The 15,814-nt window shown below is 43.7% G+C and overlaps 1 protein-coding gene across 4 annotated transcripts in view; it reads left to right on the top strand.

Moving 5' to 3' along the window:
* DOCK3 (dedicator of cytokinesis 3) overlaps positions 1-15,814 on the top strand; it is a 568,180-nt gene that overhangs the window by 468,238 nt on the left and 84,128 nt on the right. For all 4 annotated transcript variants that reach the window (XM_087867015.1, XM_087867014.1, XM_087867013.1 and 1 more), the window contains exons 14-19: positions 1,548-1,673; positions 11,115-11,239; positions 12,905-13,067; positions 13,605-13,711; positions 14,284-14,455; positions 14,823-14,920. In XM_087867015.1, the coding sequence (XP_087723141.1) occupies positions 1,548-1,673; positions 11,115-11,239; positions 12,905-13,067; positions 13,605-13,711; positions 14,284-14,455; positions 14,823-14,920 (791 nt within the window). The remainder of the gene's footprint in view (positions 1-1,547; positions 1,674-11,114; positions 11,240-12,904; positions 13,068-13,604; positions 13,712-14,283; positions 14,456-14,822; positions 14,921-15,814) is intronic.

Below are 15,814 nucleotides of genomic sequence, written 5' to 3'. Positions count from 1 at the left end.
AGTGCAGGGGGGCACACAAAAATAAATTCAAAATGGATGAAAGACCTGAATGTAAGACAGGAAACCATCAAAATCCTAGAGGAGAACACAGGCAGAAACCTCTTTAACCTTGGCCCCAGCAACTTCTTGCTAGACATGTCTCTGGAGGCATGGGAAACAAAAGCAAAACGAACTATCGGGACTTCTTCAAGATAAAAAGCTTCTGCACAGTGAAGGAAACAGTCAACAAAACTAAAAGGCAACCTACAGAATGGGAGAAGATATTTGCAAATGACATATCTGACAAAGGCTTAGTATCCAGAATCTATAAAGAACTCATCAAAATCAACACCCAAAAAGTAAATAATCCAGTTAAGAAATGGGCGGAAGACATGAATAGACATTTTTCCAAAGAAGACATCCGGATGGCCAACAGACACATGAAAAGATATTCAACATCACTCATCATCAGGGAAATAAAAATTGAAACCACAATGAAATGTCACCTCACACCGTCAGAATGGCTAAAATTAACAACACAGGAAACAACAGAAGTTGGCGAGGATGTGGAGAAAGGGGAGTCCTCTTACACTGTTGGTGGGAATGCAACCTGGTGCAGCCACTCTGCAAAACAGTATGGAGCTCCCTCAAAAAGTTAAAAATAGAAGTACCCTACGATCCAGCAATTACACTACTAGGTATTTACCCAGAACACAAAAATACTGACTTGAAGGGATACATGCACCCCGATGTTTATAGCAGCATTATCAACAATAGCCAAATTATGGAAAGAGCCCAAATGTCCATCAACTGATGAATGGATAAAAAAGATGTTGTACACACACACACACACACACACGAATATTACTCAGCCATCAAAAAGAATGAAATCTTGCCATTTGCAATGATATGGATGGAATTAGAGGGTATTACACTAAGTGAAATAAGTCAGTCAGAGAAAGACAAATACCATATGATTTCACTCATGTGGAATTTAAGAAACAAAATAGATGAACATAGGGGAAAAAAGAAAGAGAGGGAAGCAAAGCATAAGAGACTCTTTTTTTTTTTTCTTTAAGTAGGCTCCACACCCAGCATGGAGCCTAGAGCAGGGCTTGAACTTATAAACCAGAGATCAAGGCCTGAGCTGAGATCAAGAGTTGGATGCTTAACCAACTAAGCCACCCAGGCACTCCCTAGAGACTCTTAACTATAGGGTACAAACTGAGGATTGCTGGAGAGGATATTAAGGAGGGTACTTGTTCTGTTGAGCACTGGGTGTTATATGTAAGTGATGAATCACTAAATTCTACCCCCGAAACCATATTACACTATATGTTAACTAAAATTTAAATAAAAATTTGAAACAACGAAAAAAATCCTTTGGCTTTCTAGAATGTTTCTTTAGAATAGCATATACTTTCTGCATCAAAATTTTTCTCAAGAAATATGCTGAGCTTTGCATATTTTCCTCCAGAAAAAAAAAAATGACTCTTTATGTCTTTTCTAGTACTATAGTACAGAGTGGATATGTGGTTCTGAGTAAGAAAATGCTTTTGTTTTTGCAGGTCTTATCATTTCTCTGCAGCTTCTTCGCGGAGACATGGAACAGATTAGGAGAGAAAACCCCATGATATTTAATAGGGGATTGGCAATTACAAGAAAATTGGGATTTCCTGATGTCATCATGCCAGGTAGGCAGCCCTTCTTGGGGCTGGGTTGGGAGAAGGGTTAGAAGGATGGAGTCTGGTGCTCCTCTCATGAGCAGATGGTGAACTATGCTGGGGAGGAGCCCTGCAGCCATTAAAAGCCTCTGAATCCAAGTCAGGTTGCTGACTACAGTCTGTAGTCAGTGGCTCCTTTGTTGGCATCTGTTCTTTTCCAGAAGCCCCCACATCATATTCACCCATGCAACATGACAATCCAGCAGATGGGCTTTGCTGTCTCCTGTAGAATCTGGATGGTAGGAACCAACATGGAACTCTTCATGGGGATGCCTTATACTCTCTTCGGCTCACGAGAGGGAAGGGGAAGAATACACCAAAATATGTGCCTGTAGTATTGATGAATCCAATTCATGTAGGAAAAGCAGATACATTTTAATGTATCAGAAAACAATGTATCAGGCAAACGGTATGTTAGACACTGGGAATAGTGCTACCTAGCCAGTTTCTCAGGGATTGGCTCACTGTTCTCATCTAATGGCCAGTGGAAAGCCAGAGCAGAAAGTGGGAATGCATCGACGCTCAAGTGTGGTTCTAGAAGGACAGTCCCAGGTTCATGTTTCCTAGTCAGGTCGATGCAGGCAAAGAGAAGTGGATTGAAATAGACCATCAGAGCCAAGCGGACTGTAGGGAGTGAGGGAAGGATAGAGGTGTGGCTCAGATGGAGTGCAGGCGGTCTGATAAGCAGAGGAGATATGAACAAAGAAAGGGAAATCAGAACAGGGAAATAGAGGGCTTTCTGAATAAATTACAGGAGAAATGGACCTACCCTTTCCATTGAGTTTTAATGGTCCAGTAAAAGCTTGTTTGCTTCCGTTTGAAAGAGTCAGGGCAGGCCAGACTGAACTGCTTGTGTCCACTCTATGTATCACCTATTTGGAGTTCTTCATGGTGCCGTAAATCCCCTTGTTGGAAATAATTTGTCAGCAGTACCCAAAGAGGGTATGACCTAAGCACAGAGAAGGCTCATGTGACGGATTCCAGCTGCCTTCCAACTTCCCTCACTATGCCTGGACCTGTTTTCTCTTGCCTGCATCCCCTCCCCATAGACACTGAATGCAGAGCAAGCTGCATCTCATCTCCTGCTCAAGCACACACAAAGATCTTTTGGAGGGGAGACCTGGGCGGCTCAATCAAGTCCATGTTTCTCTTTAAATGCTAGGGAGACTTCATGCTTATGAAGGGCCCCCATCTGACTGTTGTAGAGCGATGTCCTTCATAGGACATTTCTTCCATCCTGTCTTGACGCCATTCCTCAGCCCTGGTTGTCAGGACAAGAAGAGCCCAGGCATAGTCCTGGCTTCCTGGCAAAATGTCATGAAAGAAAGAAGAGGTGGTTACCAAAATTGATCTGGTGATTTTTTTTTAAGTTAGATATCCAGGCTCATGAGGTGGAGTAATATATTCTAAGAGATACACTTAAAGTCCTTCCTTTCTTTTCAGAACTTGTTTGCCTGAGATTTAGACATTTCTTTCCTCTTAGCCTTCACAGTCAAAGATTAAAACCAAGTGAACAGAGACTAAAAAGGAACAAACTTCAGTCAAAACAATTCTTAAGCAAGGTTTGATTTCAGGAGTTACGTTGTCTAAGCCTCACCTAAGAAAGAACTATCTTTGGGGAGCATCCCACATGTCTTTGCATCATTGACACACAGGTTTAGAAAGGACTTCCAAGTACGCTAGTCATGTCGGGGTAAGTCAGCTGTGTCAAGTACTGGCGACACAAGCTAAGGTTGAGGGGGCTTTTCCTGCACTGGGCAGCGAGGGGACCATCATATGATTTGCAATCCTGAAAGGTCCAGGCCAGGCCTGTGAGTATGCTGCTCCCTGCGTTGTCTGCCTTTGAGTACTAAGTGCTAGAGGGGAAAGTAAGGATTGGTTCACAGGCAGGATGCAGTCCTTTGTGCATAATCTGTGTCCTCCTCTATCCTTCTTCCCCCTGAGGAAAGAGTTTTTTTGCAGATGGCCACTTCCAGGGTTGTGAACTAACAACTGACTGACAGACCTCTTAATGCACTCCAAGATATCATCGGAGTGAGTTTGCCATTCTCAGGCATGGTGATAGGGCTGGTCTGCAGATTCTGGAGCAACAGGAAAAGTGTACATGAACGCTTTACAATGCAGTCAACCTATCTTGGGAAACCATATGCTCCGAAGTCCCTTGGTGAGACTTCCTACAGCTGATCCACGCTTCACCTGTGGGAATGCTGTTCCTGGGCCGCAGCACTCCCTCAGCCCATATAGTGCTGGTATGACCAAGTTACAAGAAGCTGCAGCTTCTTGATACATGGACATACATATGAGAAATGAACAAAGCAATGAATTATGTCAGTAACTGTGAGCATTTCAACACTTAGGTTACAGAGTTCAACCAGTCTAGCCACACCAGTATCCAACATACCATTTTGAAAAAGGTCTCTTTGATGGTCTCCCATTGTTTTCCATGGGTGTGTAACACACCACGTGGCTGCTGTGAACCAGAGATGTGCTACTCTGTGCCGCAGCTGAGGTCCTGACTATACAGCCATCCAGCTCTGCTCATGACCCGTGGTAGTGAGCAAGAGGCAGGAGTGCTATTACTGGTGCCCTGGGAGGTCCCAAAGAAGGCACACCAACCAGGAGATGACATTCTTGATTATAGAGAAACAAATAGACATGGGATTTTGAGCCTGATTTTGAAACTGAGCACTCACAGCCTTTTATTGGTTGGTCACCATATTCCTGTGGGTACTTCCTCCTTCTCTCCAAACTCATTTTAGTTCAGTTCAAAAGCTAATAACTCCTTTCCTAGATTTTTCTTTTTAAGAAAAAGGGCAGGAAAGACTAGAGCAGGACAAGTGTTCCAGATGAACAAGTTGGAGTTAACATTGTTCCCAACGAAGTAGCCAAAAGAAAACTTCTGGCCAAAAGACTGTCAACTGAAAGGAATGATTTAAAACCGTTTGCTAAAGAAGAGGCTGTGCCCTCCTGCAGACCAGGCCCGAGCCAGCAGACCCGTGCCACCACCTTCTGCGTCACTCTGTCGTTCGTAGCTTTCCTATAAAGCCTGTTCCCTGGAGTCAGTAGGAATACAGAGTTCTGTCATGGGTCTATGGGAGTTACATTTTATTGTCTAAGTCTTGAATTTTTAAGGGTTTTCATTTCCTGTGGGCAATATGGGTCAAATTTCGTATGAGTGACATGGTCTTCCATCTTGTCAGAAGAAACCCACCCTTTGATTTAATGTGCTCTGGCTGAGGACTAGGTTTTTCCCAAAGCAGTAGTTCTCTGACTTGAGTTACCTGCAGGGCTTGGAGAAACAGACTGCTGGGCCCACCCCCAGGAGTTTCTGATACAGTAGGAATGGAGTGGGACCCAATAATTTGCATTCCTTGTAAGCTCTGAGGTGATGGTAATGCCGCTAGTTTGGGACCCCTTTCAAGAACCATGTCCTAGGAGGGACTCTGCCTTAGGAAATATCTTTGTTTTGTCCCTCCCTGAGTCAGCCCTGGCACAAGGAGTGCTCCTCCCCGGGTTGCTCCGAAATTGCCCTTAGAAGGCAGCTCTGCAGGCATGGCATCCCTCTAGGGGACCCTCTGACTCTTGCCCTTGTGCTCAGAAATACACTCTGTCCTCTGCTTTGACCCTTGATAAAAAGTGCATGCTTCATCACCGACCTGCAAGTGATGTTTGTTTGTTTGTTTGTTTCTCTTTTCCTGTTTGTCTTAATTGTTCTTTGTCTCTCTCTGTGCTGTCCCCGCATTCTCGCCCCTTTCTTTCTGGTGCAGAGATGAAGATAGTTGGGTGTAAGTTCCTGCTTTTGTGTGTGCCCTGTCTGCTTCTTGCCTGCTTTGTTTCCATCTTCATTTGTTTCATGGAACGTTGCAATACTGGGGTGGGGTATCATGTACATTATTAATCCTTCATCAGCCTCGCCTTTTGGGGTAACTGACAAGACATTAAAAAAAAAAAAAAGAAGAAGCTACCAGCCTAGCCTAGAATACTGTGTATTATTTTAGGTATTTATTAAGATCGGAGGAAACTAAGAACACAAGAACTAGGTGTATAGCTACAGGGAAAGAGTTTTAGAAGACACATCAGCTACTTCCACTGAAAAGAAAATGAGAGGTGCTTATCCCAGGCTACACAGAATTAGAAAGGTAGAAAGTTTGTCTTTCCAACTCTGTTGGACACATCTCACACAAAAGGCAAACCCACAGAGACATGACTTTTAAAAAAAAGGTCTCCTCAAAGGGAGTGATGAAAGTATTTACCACAAGTAGATTTATAGGACTGTGGTCAGTCTGAGTGTCAAATGAGGCTTTCACAATATCTCAGGGATGGTTTGGGAATGATCACATCTGGTCCCACAACAGGTTGGGAGATCATCACATCCTTGACCCAAGAAAGGAATAGCCATATATAATGATGTCATACTATGCCCATTCCTATCTTCCTGGTAGAGCAGAGAACATCACTGGCCTTGTAACAGTAGAAACCAGTAGAAGTGTGACACTGAAGACACGATTTAAAAGTAAAGAACCCATCTCTCCTGGGTTCTAAAGAAGTCCTCCCAAGAGTCTTTTTTGGGGGATAAGGTCTCTTAAAATAAGAACTACAACAAAATAAAACATTGGTCATATGCGTGAATCTGTCTGACTTGTATGGTGGTTAATGTCTCCATGTCTCCATGGTGCTGTCAGGAGACTTCACTCCTGTTCTGCCAAGAGATAAAACTGGTGCATCCTGAGCAGCCTGCTGTGTCTGCCGAGAGAAGGTTAGCTCTAGCTTCACATGGTCTTCAGGGAAAGACAGCACTATCCTTCCTAATCCTATCTAGAAGTAGACCAGGTATAAATAACTAGTATTAAATACTAGTATCCTTAAACCCAAAGCCTCTTAATATGTGGTGTGACTAATTCATACAGAAGGAACATGAATATAATAAAGAATCCAAACGAGTCTGAGCACCCAAACCTGTATGGGCTGTCCTGGATCATTTCTCCTGGGATAGAATTCCACATAGGCTGGAACCATGTGGCCCCAAAATTCCTAGTAAGGCTGGAGTGTCTGGCAGGAGATTCTCCTGCTAACAGATGCTCTGGTGCCTGAGCCAGACCTCAGCAGTTCTGAAACCGCTAGAGTCTTAGAAGAGAGGTGCAAACACATTGTGAGTTCTGTTTCTCCAGTGGCATACTAGGATGCAGGTCTTCAGAGGGTCACACCTGGCCATGAGGCGTACAGTTCTTTGTCACTGTTGGCTGCAGCTCTGTCACAGTGCTCAGCCCCCGAAGATTTCTGGTAGCTGAAAAACAGTTTCCTTCTAAGACCCCAGAATGTTCCAGGCCAATCCCTGACGTGATAAGGTGGCCTCAGGTTCATTACCTTGCTCCTTCCCAGCAGCTGCCTATGGGGACTTATAAGAATCTAGATTTTTGATGTGTCGTGGTGGTGTAGTGAAGCTGTTCTTGACACATAAACACTCCAAGCCAGGTATCAGGAAACTGTAGTCCCTGGGCCAAATCCAGCCAGGAGCCTATTTTTGTACCACCTTCCAGCCAAGAATGTTTTTTCACATTTTAAAAGGGTTGTGAAAATAAAGAACGTGTAACAGAAACCTGTGTGACCCACAGAGCCGAAAATATGTACTATCTGGCTTCTTACAGAAAGTTTGCCCACCTCTGCTTCCTCGTAAGTCCCTAGTCTCCTGGCATGCAGCTCTACCAACAGCTGGCATTGACTACTCTGGCGGACTCTGAAAAGGACAAAGACAATATATTCAGAGGCCCTCCTACAAGAATAGCCTCATTCATTCATCTTTCCAATCCAGAAACTCTGTTGCATGTCAACTGAGCTAAGCACTCAGAGATATAAGGCATTGCTGATGCTGTTAGATGCTCTGCTAACCTCAGGAAGCAGAGGACATGTAACAAAGGGAGGCAGGGCCACCCTCAATCATACCTACTCCCACACCCCACAGAGAAACCTCCCCTTCCCAGAACCCTCTCGGCATTCCTCTGTGCTCCTAAGAGCTGCCTAGCCCCCCACACCCAGCCAGATTTCATCAGCGTCTTCCCAGCAAACCCCATGGTCTGGTCCCCTGGCATTAAACCCCAGAGAGCATCAGAATCACCTGGTGATTTTGTTTGTTTGTTTAATGTATGTACACAAACCCCGCCCAAGATGAACTGGAATCTCACGGAGTAGATGCTAGAAATCTAGTTTTAATAAGCTCCCTAGGTGATTAGCAGATAGCCAGCCAAAGAGTGGTCTGCAGTCTAACCTCACAAACCATTGCTCAGGCCTTCTCGTTCCCATCCTCATTGTAGTGTGCCTATCCTCAAAACTCTGCTGGTAATATTTCCTTGCAATTGGTGCTAAAGCGTACAGGAGCCTCCTGGAGACAGTGCCTTAACCCAAACGCATGATTCCACTGGTGGGCTTTGTGAACATATAACATGTAACAGGGACAGCTGAAGAGCAGGGAAACTGGGAGGCTATCCGTAAGGCAGGCCTGGGTCATTAGATCCTAGGGGCCTTTCACATTGGCTGCTTCTTAGGTTTTCTCCTAGTTCCAGGAGAATTAGTAGAGAGCTCTATTTAAATGATCCCCCAGAGAGCTTTTGACAAGAAGTCCCCAGCAACGTTAACTATCACAGTTCTCGAAATCGAGGCCATCATTTGCAAAATTGCAACCCATAAAGCAGCCTAATATCCATTCTGCTGAGAATAGCCCCGGTCTTAGGCAAGTCTGTTCTCCACATAAAGAGCAGTGAAAGATCTGATGAAATCAAGCTGCTTCAGTCTGTAACTCAGAGGGTATGTTTACTTGTATTGACAAATTTTCTCAGCAAGATATCACTAAGGGCATTCTGTTTAAATAGGAAATTCAAAGAGAATGAAAACTGTAGGAATATCCAGCTCAGTCTTTACATTTGGATTTGGCATTTTGATTTACAATGCCGTGGAGTTGCTGCCCAGAAACGATGGGCTCACTCTATAAAATCAACACAGATCAATTCTGTCATTATCAATCTCCAAGATAATGCCCACTTTTGTATGAGTATTCTATATCGTATATTGCTAGGAAAAGTTTAAATGTTTCATTTGAAGGACACGTTTATTTATGGCTAACTTCTGTATAGAGTCACAGAAATTTAAAATGTTTATACAAGCTAGAATACTATTGCTGGTGGCCAGTATCTGCTTTTACAAGTCATGTGGATTATCTTAAATAATTTCTAGAGAGTGCTGGTTTAAACCAGAGTAATAGTTATGCAGTGTACCTGTTCTTTAGATTAGACATTAAAAATCTCTATTCACTTTATGCCAAATCAGCCTAGAAATTTAATAATTAAATTCCATAGAAAAGCTAATGTGTGACTAAGAGACTTTTATCAAAAGAAGGCTCTAAGATGTCTGCTTCAATTGTTAAAAATTCAAGGTGTAACCAACTCTCATTTATCCCATTATAATAGCAATTACCTATAGTAAAGTTCCCATTTAATTTTGAATTTTACTTTCAGGACTGATTTTATTCAGCTCCTGCCCATAGTAGAAAATTGATGGATTTGAGTTTCCCTTCTGCTTTCCTTTCCTACCCTACCTGCACACCTGAGTGCTATTTTCATGATATGCTAGGAAGGCCCAAGCAGAGATGTCCAAAGGAGGCAGATTAAAGCCAGACTCATGAAAATTTGAAGTAGAGGCTCTCCTCACCCAAGAGCAAGTCTGTGTGAACTGCAGGGATAGACACCCTCTAAGCTGTCCTGCCTATCCAGCAGTTAGTTGCATTCGTATGTGATTTTCAGAACGTATTTTCCTTTTTCTTCATGGTAGCCTCAGGGCTATTTGGGGAACAGGATGTTTTTCACACATTAGAGAAAGTTCTCTGGGCTGTCAGAGAATAATTAATTGCTTCTTATGGGCTGCTCTTCCCCACCTGAGTGGAAGTATTTTAAGAGCTTCATTATGCAACCAAATAGCCATGGCTGCATTCCTGGTATAGTAAGACGACCTGAAGAATAGAAGGTCTGATCATGAAGACCTCAAAACCCCGGTATGTGCCAGTCCTGGTCTATCATATTTCATGCATAAGAGATTCTAATTAGAGAGGTGGTCTGTGCAGAAAAGGAGCCATCATCATGTATCTGACCAAACCAGATTGTTTCCCAGAGTCCATAGTCTCTTGTGGTTCATTCCCCCTTCTGTTTACCCGCCCCCTTCATTCTTCCAAACCAGAGAGCTCACTTGCTAACCAGAAAACAATACTTGTTCATGTCATTGTGATTCCCAGTAATGAACATTTTTAGATGTGCCACTTTTGCTGAGAACTGAGGTAGAAAGAGTATTCTGAATTTGCTTGTTTTGCAAGTTAATCATTCCATCACCTCTCAATTGAATTCTTCAGGCTGCTAACACATCTTCACTTTGGCCTTGTGTGTTTTCCTTTGTCATTTTTTCCTTCGAAGATTTTTTCCCAGACTTTACTGTGTTGGTTTGTTTTGGTTTTGGTTTTTGGGTTTTTTTAGAAAGTCAAAAGCCCTTCTTTAAAATGTATGAATAAAACTGGTCATGTTACAAATTTAGAAGCTTAGAGCAGCCCAAATGAGCTCTCCTTATACATGAACTGACAATCCCATTCCCCTAAAAAAGGCAGATGTGGTCATTTCTTAGGTCATTTCAGCTTGCAGTTTGAGCTGCTCCTGCCCAGTCCCGAGCAACAGATATTGGCAAAGTAGGCAGGAATCAGAGCACAGGGAAGCAACAAGAGCACAACAGATTGTCATCCCAGTGCTTTAGCACTTGTGATTCTGAAGAGTAATCTGCTCCCAGAGCACTTGCCACACAAAGAAGAAAAAACGACAGTCCAGTGACCTCCATCTGGCACTCCAGGAAGGGATGGGATTTGGAGCTAAGCTTCCAGAAGGAAAAAGTAGCGTATCCTCTAGAAAGACACAGAAGGGTTAAGAGTTGAAAAAAAGAAAAACTATAGAAGAAAAGGGAAACTACCTTTTTATTTTTTGGGGAGGGAAAAGAGGAGGGATTAGTAGTTAAGACATAGACATGATAAAATAAGTGTTATTCCGGTTGATCCTAAAATCTCTCCCCTTTGGAAGGCTCAGATTTTGGCTATTCTCCTGGAGGGTAGAGAGACTGACTAGTCACCTATAATATGAGAGAAGATTTTCTGCCCCACCTTTTCCCACCCTGGACAGGGTATGGTGAACACCTTTAGAATTCAGACTTAGCACATGACTAACCAACCTGAGTACCGCTGCACTGATATCGGTAGATATCCACCATTATTAACCAAGCTTGCAATGCCCTGAGCACCCACCTGAACCCTGGAGGACCCAAATTGGGTCCCCATACAAATGGGGTCAGTGTGGCTTCTGTGGTCATAAAAACATGGCATTTCTTTTCCCATAGGCGATATCCGCAATGACCTATACCTAACCTTGGAGAAGGGGGATTTCGAAAGAGGGGGAAAGAGTGTACAAAAGAACATTGAAGTGACCATGTATGTGCTTTACGCAGATGGAGAAATATTGAAGGTAAGGTTTGCCGGTCAGTTTGGAATGGAAGCTAACCCTGTAATAATTACAGTGATTCTGGGGACTTTATCCAGAGATCCATTCTCCTCATGCAGACTCACTCAACTCACCACATATACATTCTTCTCTGCCTTTTCTTTTCTTCAGGGTAACCCTGCAGTATGTTTTGATGATGACTTCCAGTGTCGTACAGCCTGTTTAGAAATTCTTCCTAGTGTCTGACCTCAATTTTTCCTGCTCCAGTTTAAACCTATTCCCTCTAGTTCTGTCCTACATGTTACTTTTTCTGCCATTCTGTCTAGCATCCAGCTGCCTACTTTTGGTAACTGTTATTAGGTCCCACTCTTTTTGTTCCTTAAGCTAATAAAGCTACATTTGCTCTTTGGTCAAGGGTGGGACTTAGCACTCACTTGCTGGTACCAAGTTATGTGTGGGACAAGGAACAGCAGAGTCAGGCTCTAAATGATTATTTCCAGCCAATGCCAGTATAAAGATGCAAATATATATTCTGTCACTCTTCATTCAAAGTGAAGACCCAGAGTGCTGTTTTTCCACTATCAGTATGTCAGTTTTTCCCTCAGTCATGTCATGCTAAATGGCAAATAACAAGGCATCATTTGCATAGCACTTGATAGAAGACGAATCACTCTTTCACAGACCTCGCCCCTATATGTTGACAATAGCCTTGTGAGGTAGGCAGAGCAAGAATGATCATCCACATTTTAGGGAAGGAAAAAGGTAAAATTAGTCAAAATCATTTCCCAAAGCTAGAAAGAAATAGAGGAAAATGTTTAATTGGTGGTAGAAACAATGATTTGTATTTCATTTTAAAAACCCACTTCAAGAAAATAAATTAATTTCAAAAAAGAAGAGCTGAGCCTGGCTGGCTCAGCTGGAAGAGCATGTGACTCTTGATCTTGGGGTCGTGAGTCCCATATTGGGTGTAGAGATTTCACTAAAAAAAATCATAATTTTAAAAACCTACCTCAAAGACTAAGGCATGTCCACTGTTTGCATGGATAATGCCAAGATCAGCAGAGCTGTCAGCTGCTCACACCACCCTTGTGCAGATAAGGAGCTGCTCCTGATTGCATTACCAGAGGCTTCCTGTCTTCCAAGAAGATGGGACTACATCTTCATGGCAGTATTTGGAAAAGGGGTCAAGTTCAATCTGGTGGTTCTGCCTTATCTATATCCAAGGATGGTCAGCCAAGGGCAAACTAAAATGCCAGTGCAACACTGGGGTAAGGAAGATTAGAAAACAAACTCTTTCCACTTTATAAGTTAGTTAATTCTCTGATCAGATAAATTGTCATGTACAGTTGACTTCTCCCGTGGAGTTCACAGTTTCATTTCTGACTGAGAATGAAGAGTTCATCTGAGCGCTTCAGATACACTGTTGAGCTTCCCTCCAGTTGATTGAGCAGTGTGTGTGTTACTTCCGTCCCAAGGAAAAGAAGGAGCATTGTTGACTGTGGATTCTTTATACCATCTATACAGTTGTCTCCAAAAGTACTGAATTTAAGTCAAATGAATTTTCTCATCTTGTAGATTTGGCCTGGTAGGAAAATGGGACCTGCACAAAGGAGAAAATGTCCTAGTGCCACAGAGAAATCCAGAGGATTCCTCCAGGAAGATAACACTTTATTTGCTTCTCTTTTCCAGGATTGCATAAGCTTGGGTTCAGGAGAGCCAAATAGGAGCTCCTACCACTCCTTTGTCCTCTACCACAGTAATAGTCCTCGCTGGGGAGAGATTATCAAATTGCCCATCCCCATCGACCGGTTCCGGGGCTCCCATCTGCGCTTCGAGTTCAGACATTGTTCCAGTGAGTGAGACTTCTCTCCACATTCCTTGGAGGATATGAATGTTCTATTGTCTCAGAACTCTTTCCTCAGAAAGAGAATTCAGAGGGTTCTTATTACTGGGGCAAGAAAATGAGGACTTCTGAATAAATGGGTACTCAGGGATGGGATGTCATCAGAGGCTGCTCTTTAGACAGAGACTCAAACCATGGAGTCTGGTACTGGCCCTTCCTGGTGTCTGACCCAGACACTGGATAATTACCAGTGTCATTCTCCTTTGGGTGTTTCCTTTCTACATATCAAACTGCTTCTTAAAGAGCCTCTGGTTTAGCAAGACCAGCAATCTAGTTACTATTTGAGTCTAGGTAGCCTGTGTACCTTGGGATATAAATGGAAACTCAGTCCAGTACGTTTCTTATCATTCCTTTAGTCAGGTAGCTACCTAATTAATGAAAACAAGGGACAAAGAAGTAAAGAATGTAGGTGATAAGCACAAGGGGAATTTCTGTTAAAAAGCAAAGTGAGGCGCAAAAACAACTAACACTTAGCTCTGGTTGCAGCAAAGGACAAAGGGGAAAAGAAACTCTTTGGCTTTGCATTCTCACCCCTGATGCGGGATGATGGCACCACTCTCTCAGATGACATCCATGAGCTCTATGTGTACAAGGTATGGAGCCTGGCTGTCTCTCACCTCAACCCTCACACTCCTGAGACCACTCTCACACATGGTTCTCAGTTAGGTGGTTTTCAGTGGGCAGGCCAAAGGATCCAGGGTAGTGCGCTGGTGGATGACAGCAGGACAGCTGTGGGCAGGCTTTTGTCTTCTAACTACAGTGGCCTTCCTCCCACAAGTAATGCCAGCAGGCCCTTTGTTTCCCACCTCCCACTTCACAAGTAATGGAAGTCTGTTGCCAACTCCTCTGTGCTGTTGTGGCCTTGGCTAGTACATTCAGAGACCTGCCATTTGAGATCATGGTTCTGCCAGCCGTCACAGCGCAGCTGCCACCAAAGTTGCGTGCACACCAGGTGGAGGCCACCTGCCCCATCATGTTCTCTTTAAAAGGCACATGAGCCATTCTGGGGCGTTTCCAAACAGAAAGGACTCCTCTAAGAGGACCTGAGGCCCAAGATCTCAGGAAGATGAGAGCAAATATCAACATCAAAAAATCTCCTGCTACCTGCTTTCTACACATGGCATGGTTCAGAAAACATTCTGTGTTCTCTTACCTTTGCCTACAGTGCGATGAGAACAGCACGTTTAACAACCATGCTCTGTACCTGGGCTTGCCCTGCTGCAAAGAGGACTACAATGGCTGCCCCAACATCCCCTCCAGCCTCATCTTCCAGCGCAGCACCAAAGAGTCTTTCTTCATCTCCACACAGCTCTCCTCCACCAAGCTCACTCAGAATGGTAGGTGATGGGATCTGCAGGGGGCTGCCCTCTCTGTCCTCAGTGGCTGGTTTCCTGTTGCTGATGCGTGCTAAGGGAGACTGAAATTAGTTGCTTTTTCATGCCAGAATGAGGCATTCTTTTCGCCTGAAGCTGGAGGAACCACTTGGCAATAGCAGCCTGTAAGGTTTCCTGTGGTTTTAGCAGCTCTGGAGTGCACCTCCAGGTTTCACAGATGTGTCTTTGGCCTTGACATCAGCACTAAAGCGGCCATTGTAGTGCTTGTGGCTATTTCTCTTCCTCTAGGCTCCACCTGACAGGGAGGGTCTGGGCTTTGCTTGTCCCTGACATAGCCAGTGTTCACCATCTTTTGCACTTGCTTTTTTAGTGGACCTCCTTGCTCTGCTGAAATGGAAGGCTTTTCCAGACCGGATCATGGACATCCTAGGGCGGCTGCGGCATGTCAGTGGGGAAGAAATTGTTAAGGTATGGCTTACTGAAATTCATACATGCTGCTTGAGCAAGAATCTGGGCAGAAGGCCTTACTTCTCCTTGATTTCTACTGGTTCCCCTCTAAAACCATTTCTCAAAATATAATTAGATGAATAGAAATAAAGTTGTTTTTCTTTTTCTTTCTTTTTTCTTTCTTTTTTTTTTTTTGTCGGCTTCTCTTTCTGAAGGAGGTATCACATTGGGTTTATTACCTTTTAGAAGCTATATTTAAGTTATAAACCCTTTTTTCTGACTTGTTTTTCTTCCTAGAAAGCAAAACAATAATTAGAGGGTAGTGGTCAAAGCATCCTCTCAGAAACACTCCCAGTGCTTTGCGCGGCCTCCTCTCCCTTCCTTATATCTCTTTATCATTTTCCTTATTTGTAACCCTTTTACCACAACCCTAGCCTGAAGCCTTTCTGGCTCTACTGGCTTGATTATCTGGAAGAACTCTACTCTCCATTAACTTACAGCTGCTGATTTTGCCCAGTCTCTCACTTAGAGTCCGTGCTAGCGACCCTTCCCCACTCCCTGTCTCAACTGCTTTCTCTAGGTACGTCTGTGACATTTCCCACCTAAAGGCCTGAGCAGGCTGACATCACTACCAGTTCCCAGTTGTCTTCCGTAGGGCTTCTCTGCATTGTGCGGAGTGTTTGCCCACCTGGTTTTAGCTCAAGAAAACCCCCAGGTACCTCCTGATGATGTAAGCCCCCCGCCGGTGGATTCTACACGGTGGACTGTACTCTGCTGAGGAAAATGGAGGTGCTTTTGGTGATCAGCAGGGGCAGTGGAATACAGGATAGAGACTAAATTTCAAGAAGGCAGCTTGTCCGTCAGTGAGCTTTCTTAAATCTGTCACTGTAGTTACCAAATCAGTGAGCACAGATG

This window comes from Ursus americanus, chromosome 14 (assembly GCF_024610735.1).
Source record: "Ursus americanus isolate L20-20 chromosome 14, mUrsAme1.1.p, whole genome shotgun sequence".
Classification (NCBI taxonomy): Eukaryota; Metazoa; Chordata; class Mammalia; order Carnivora; family Ursidae; genus Ursus; species Ursus americanus.
This window is presented reverse-complemented; position numbering and strand designations above follow the sequence as displayed.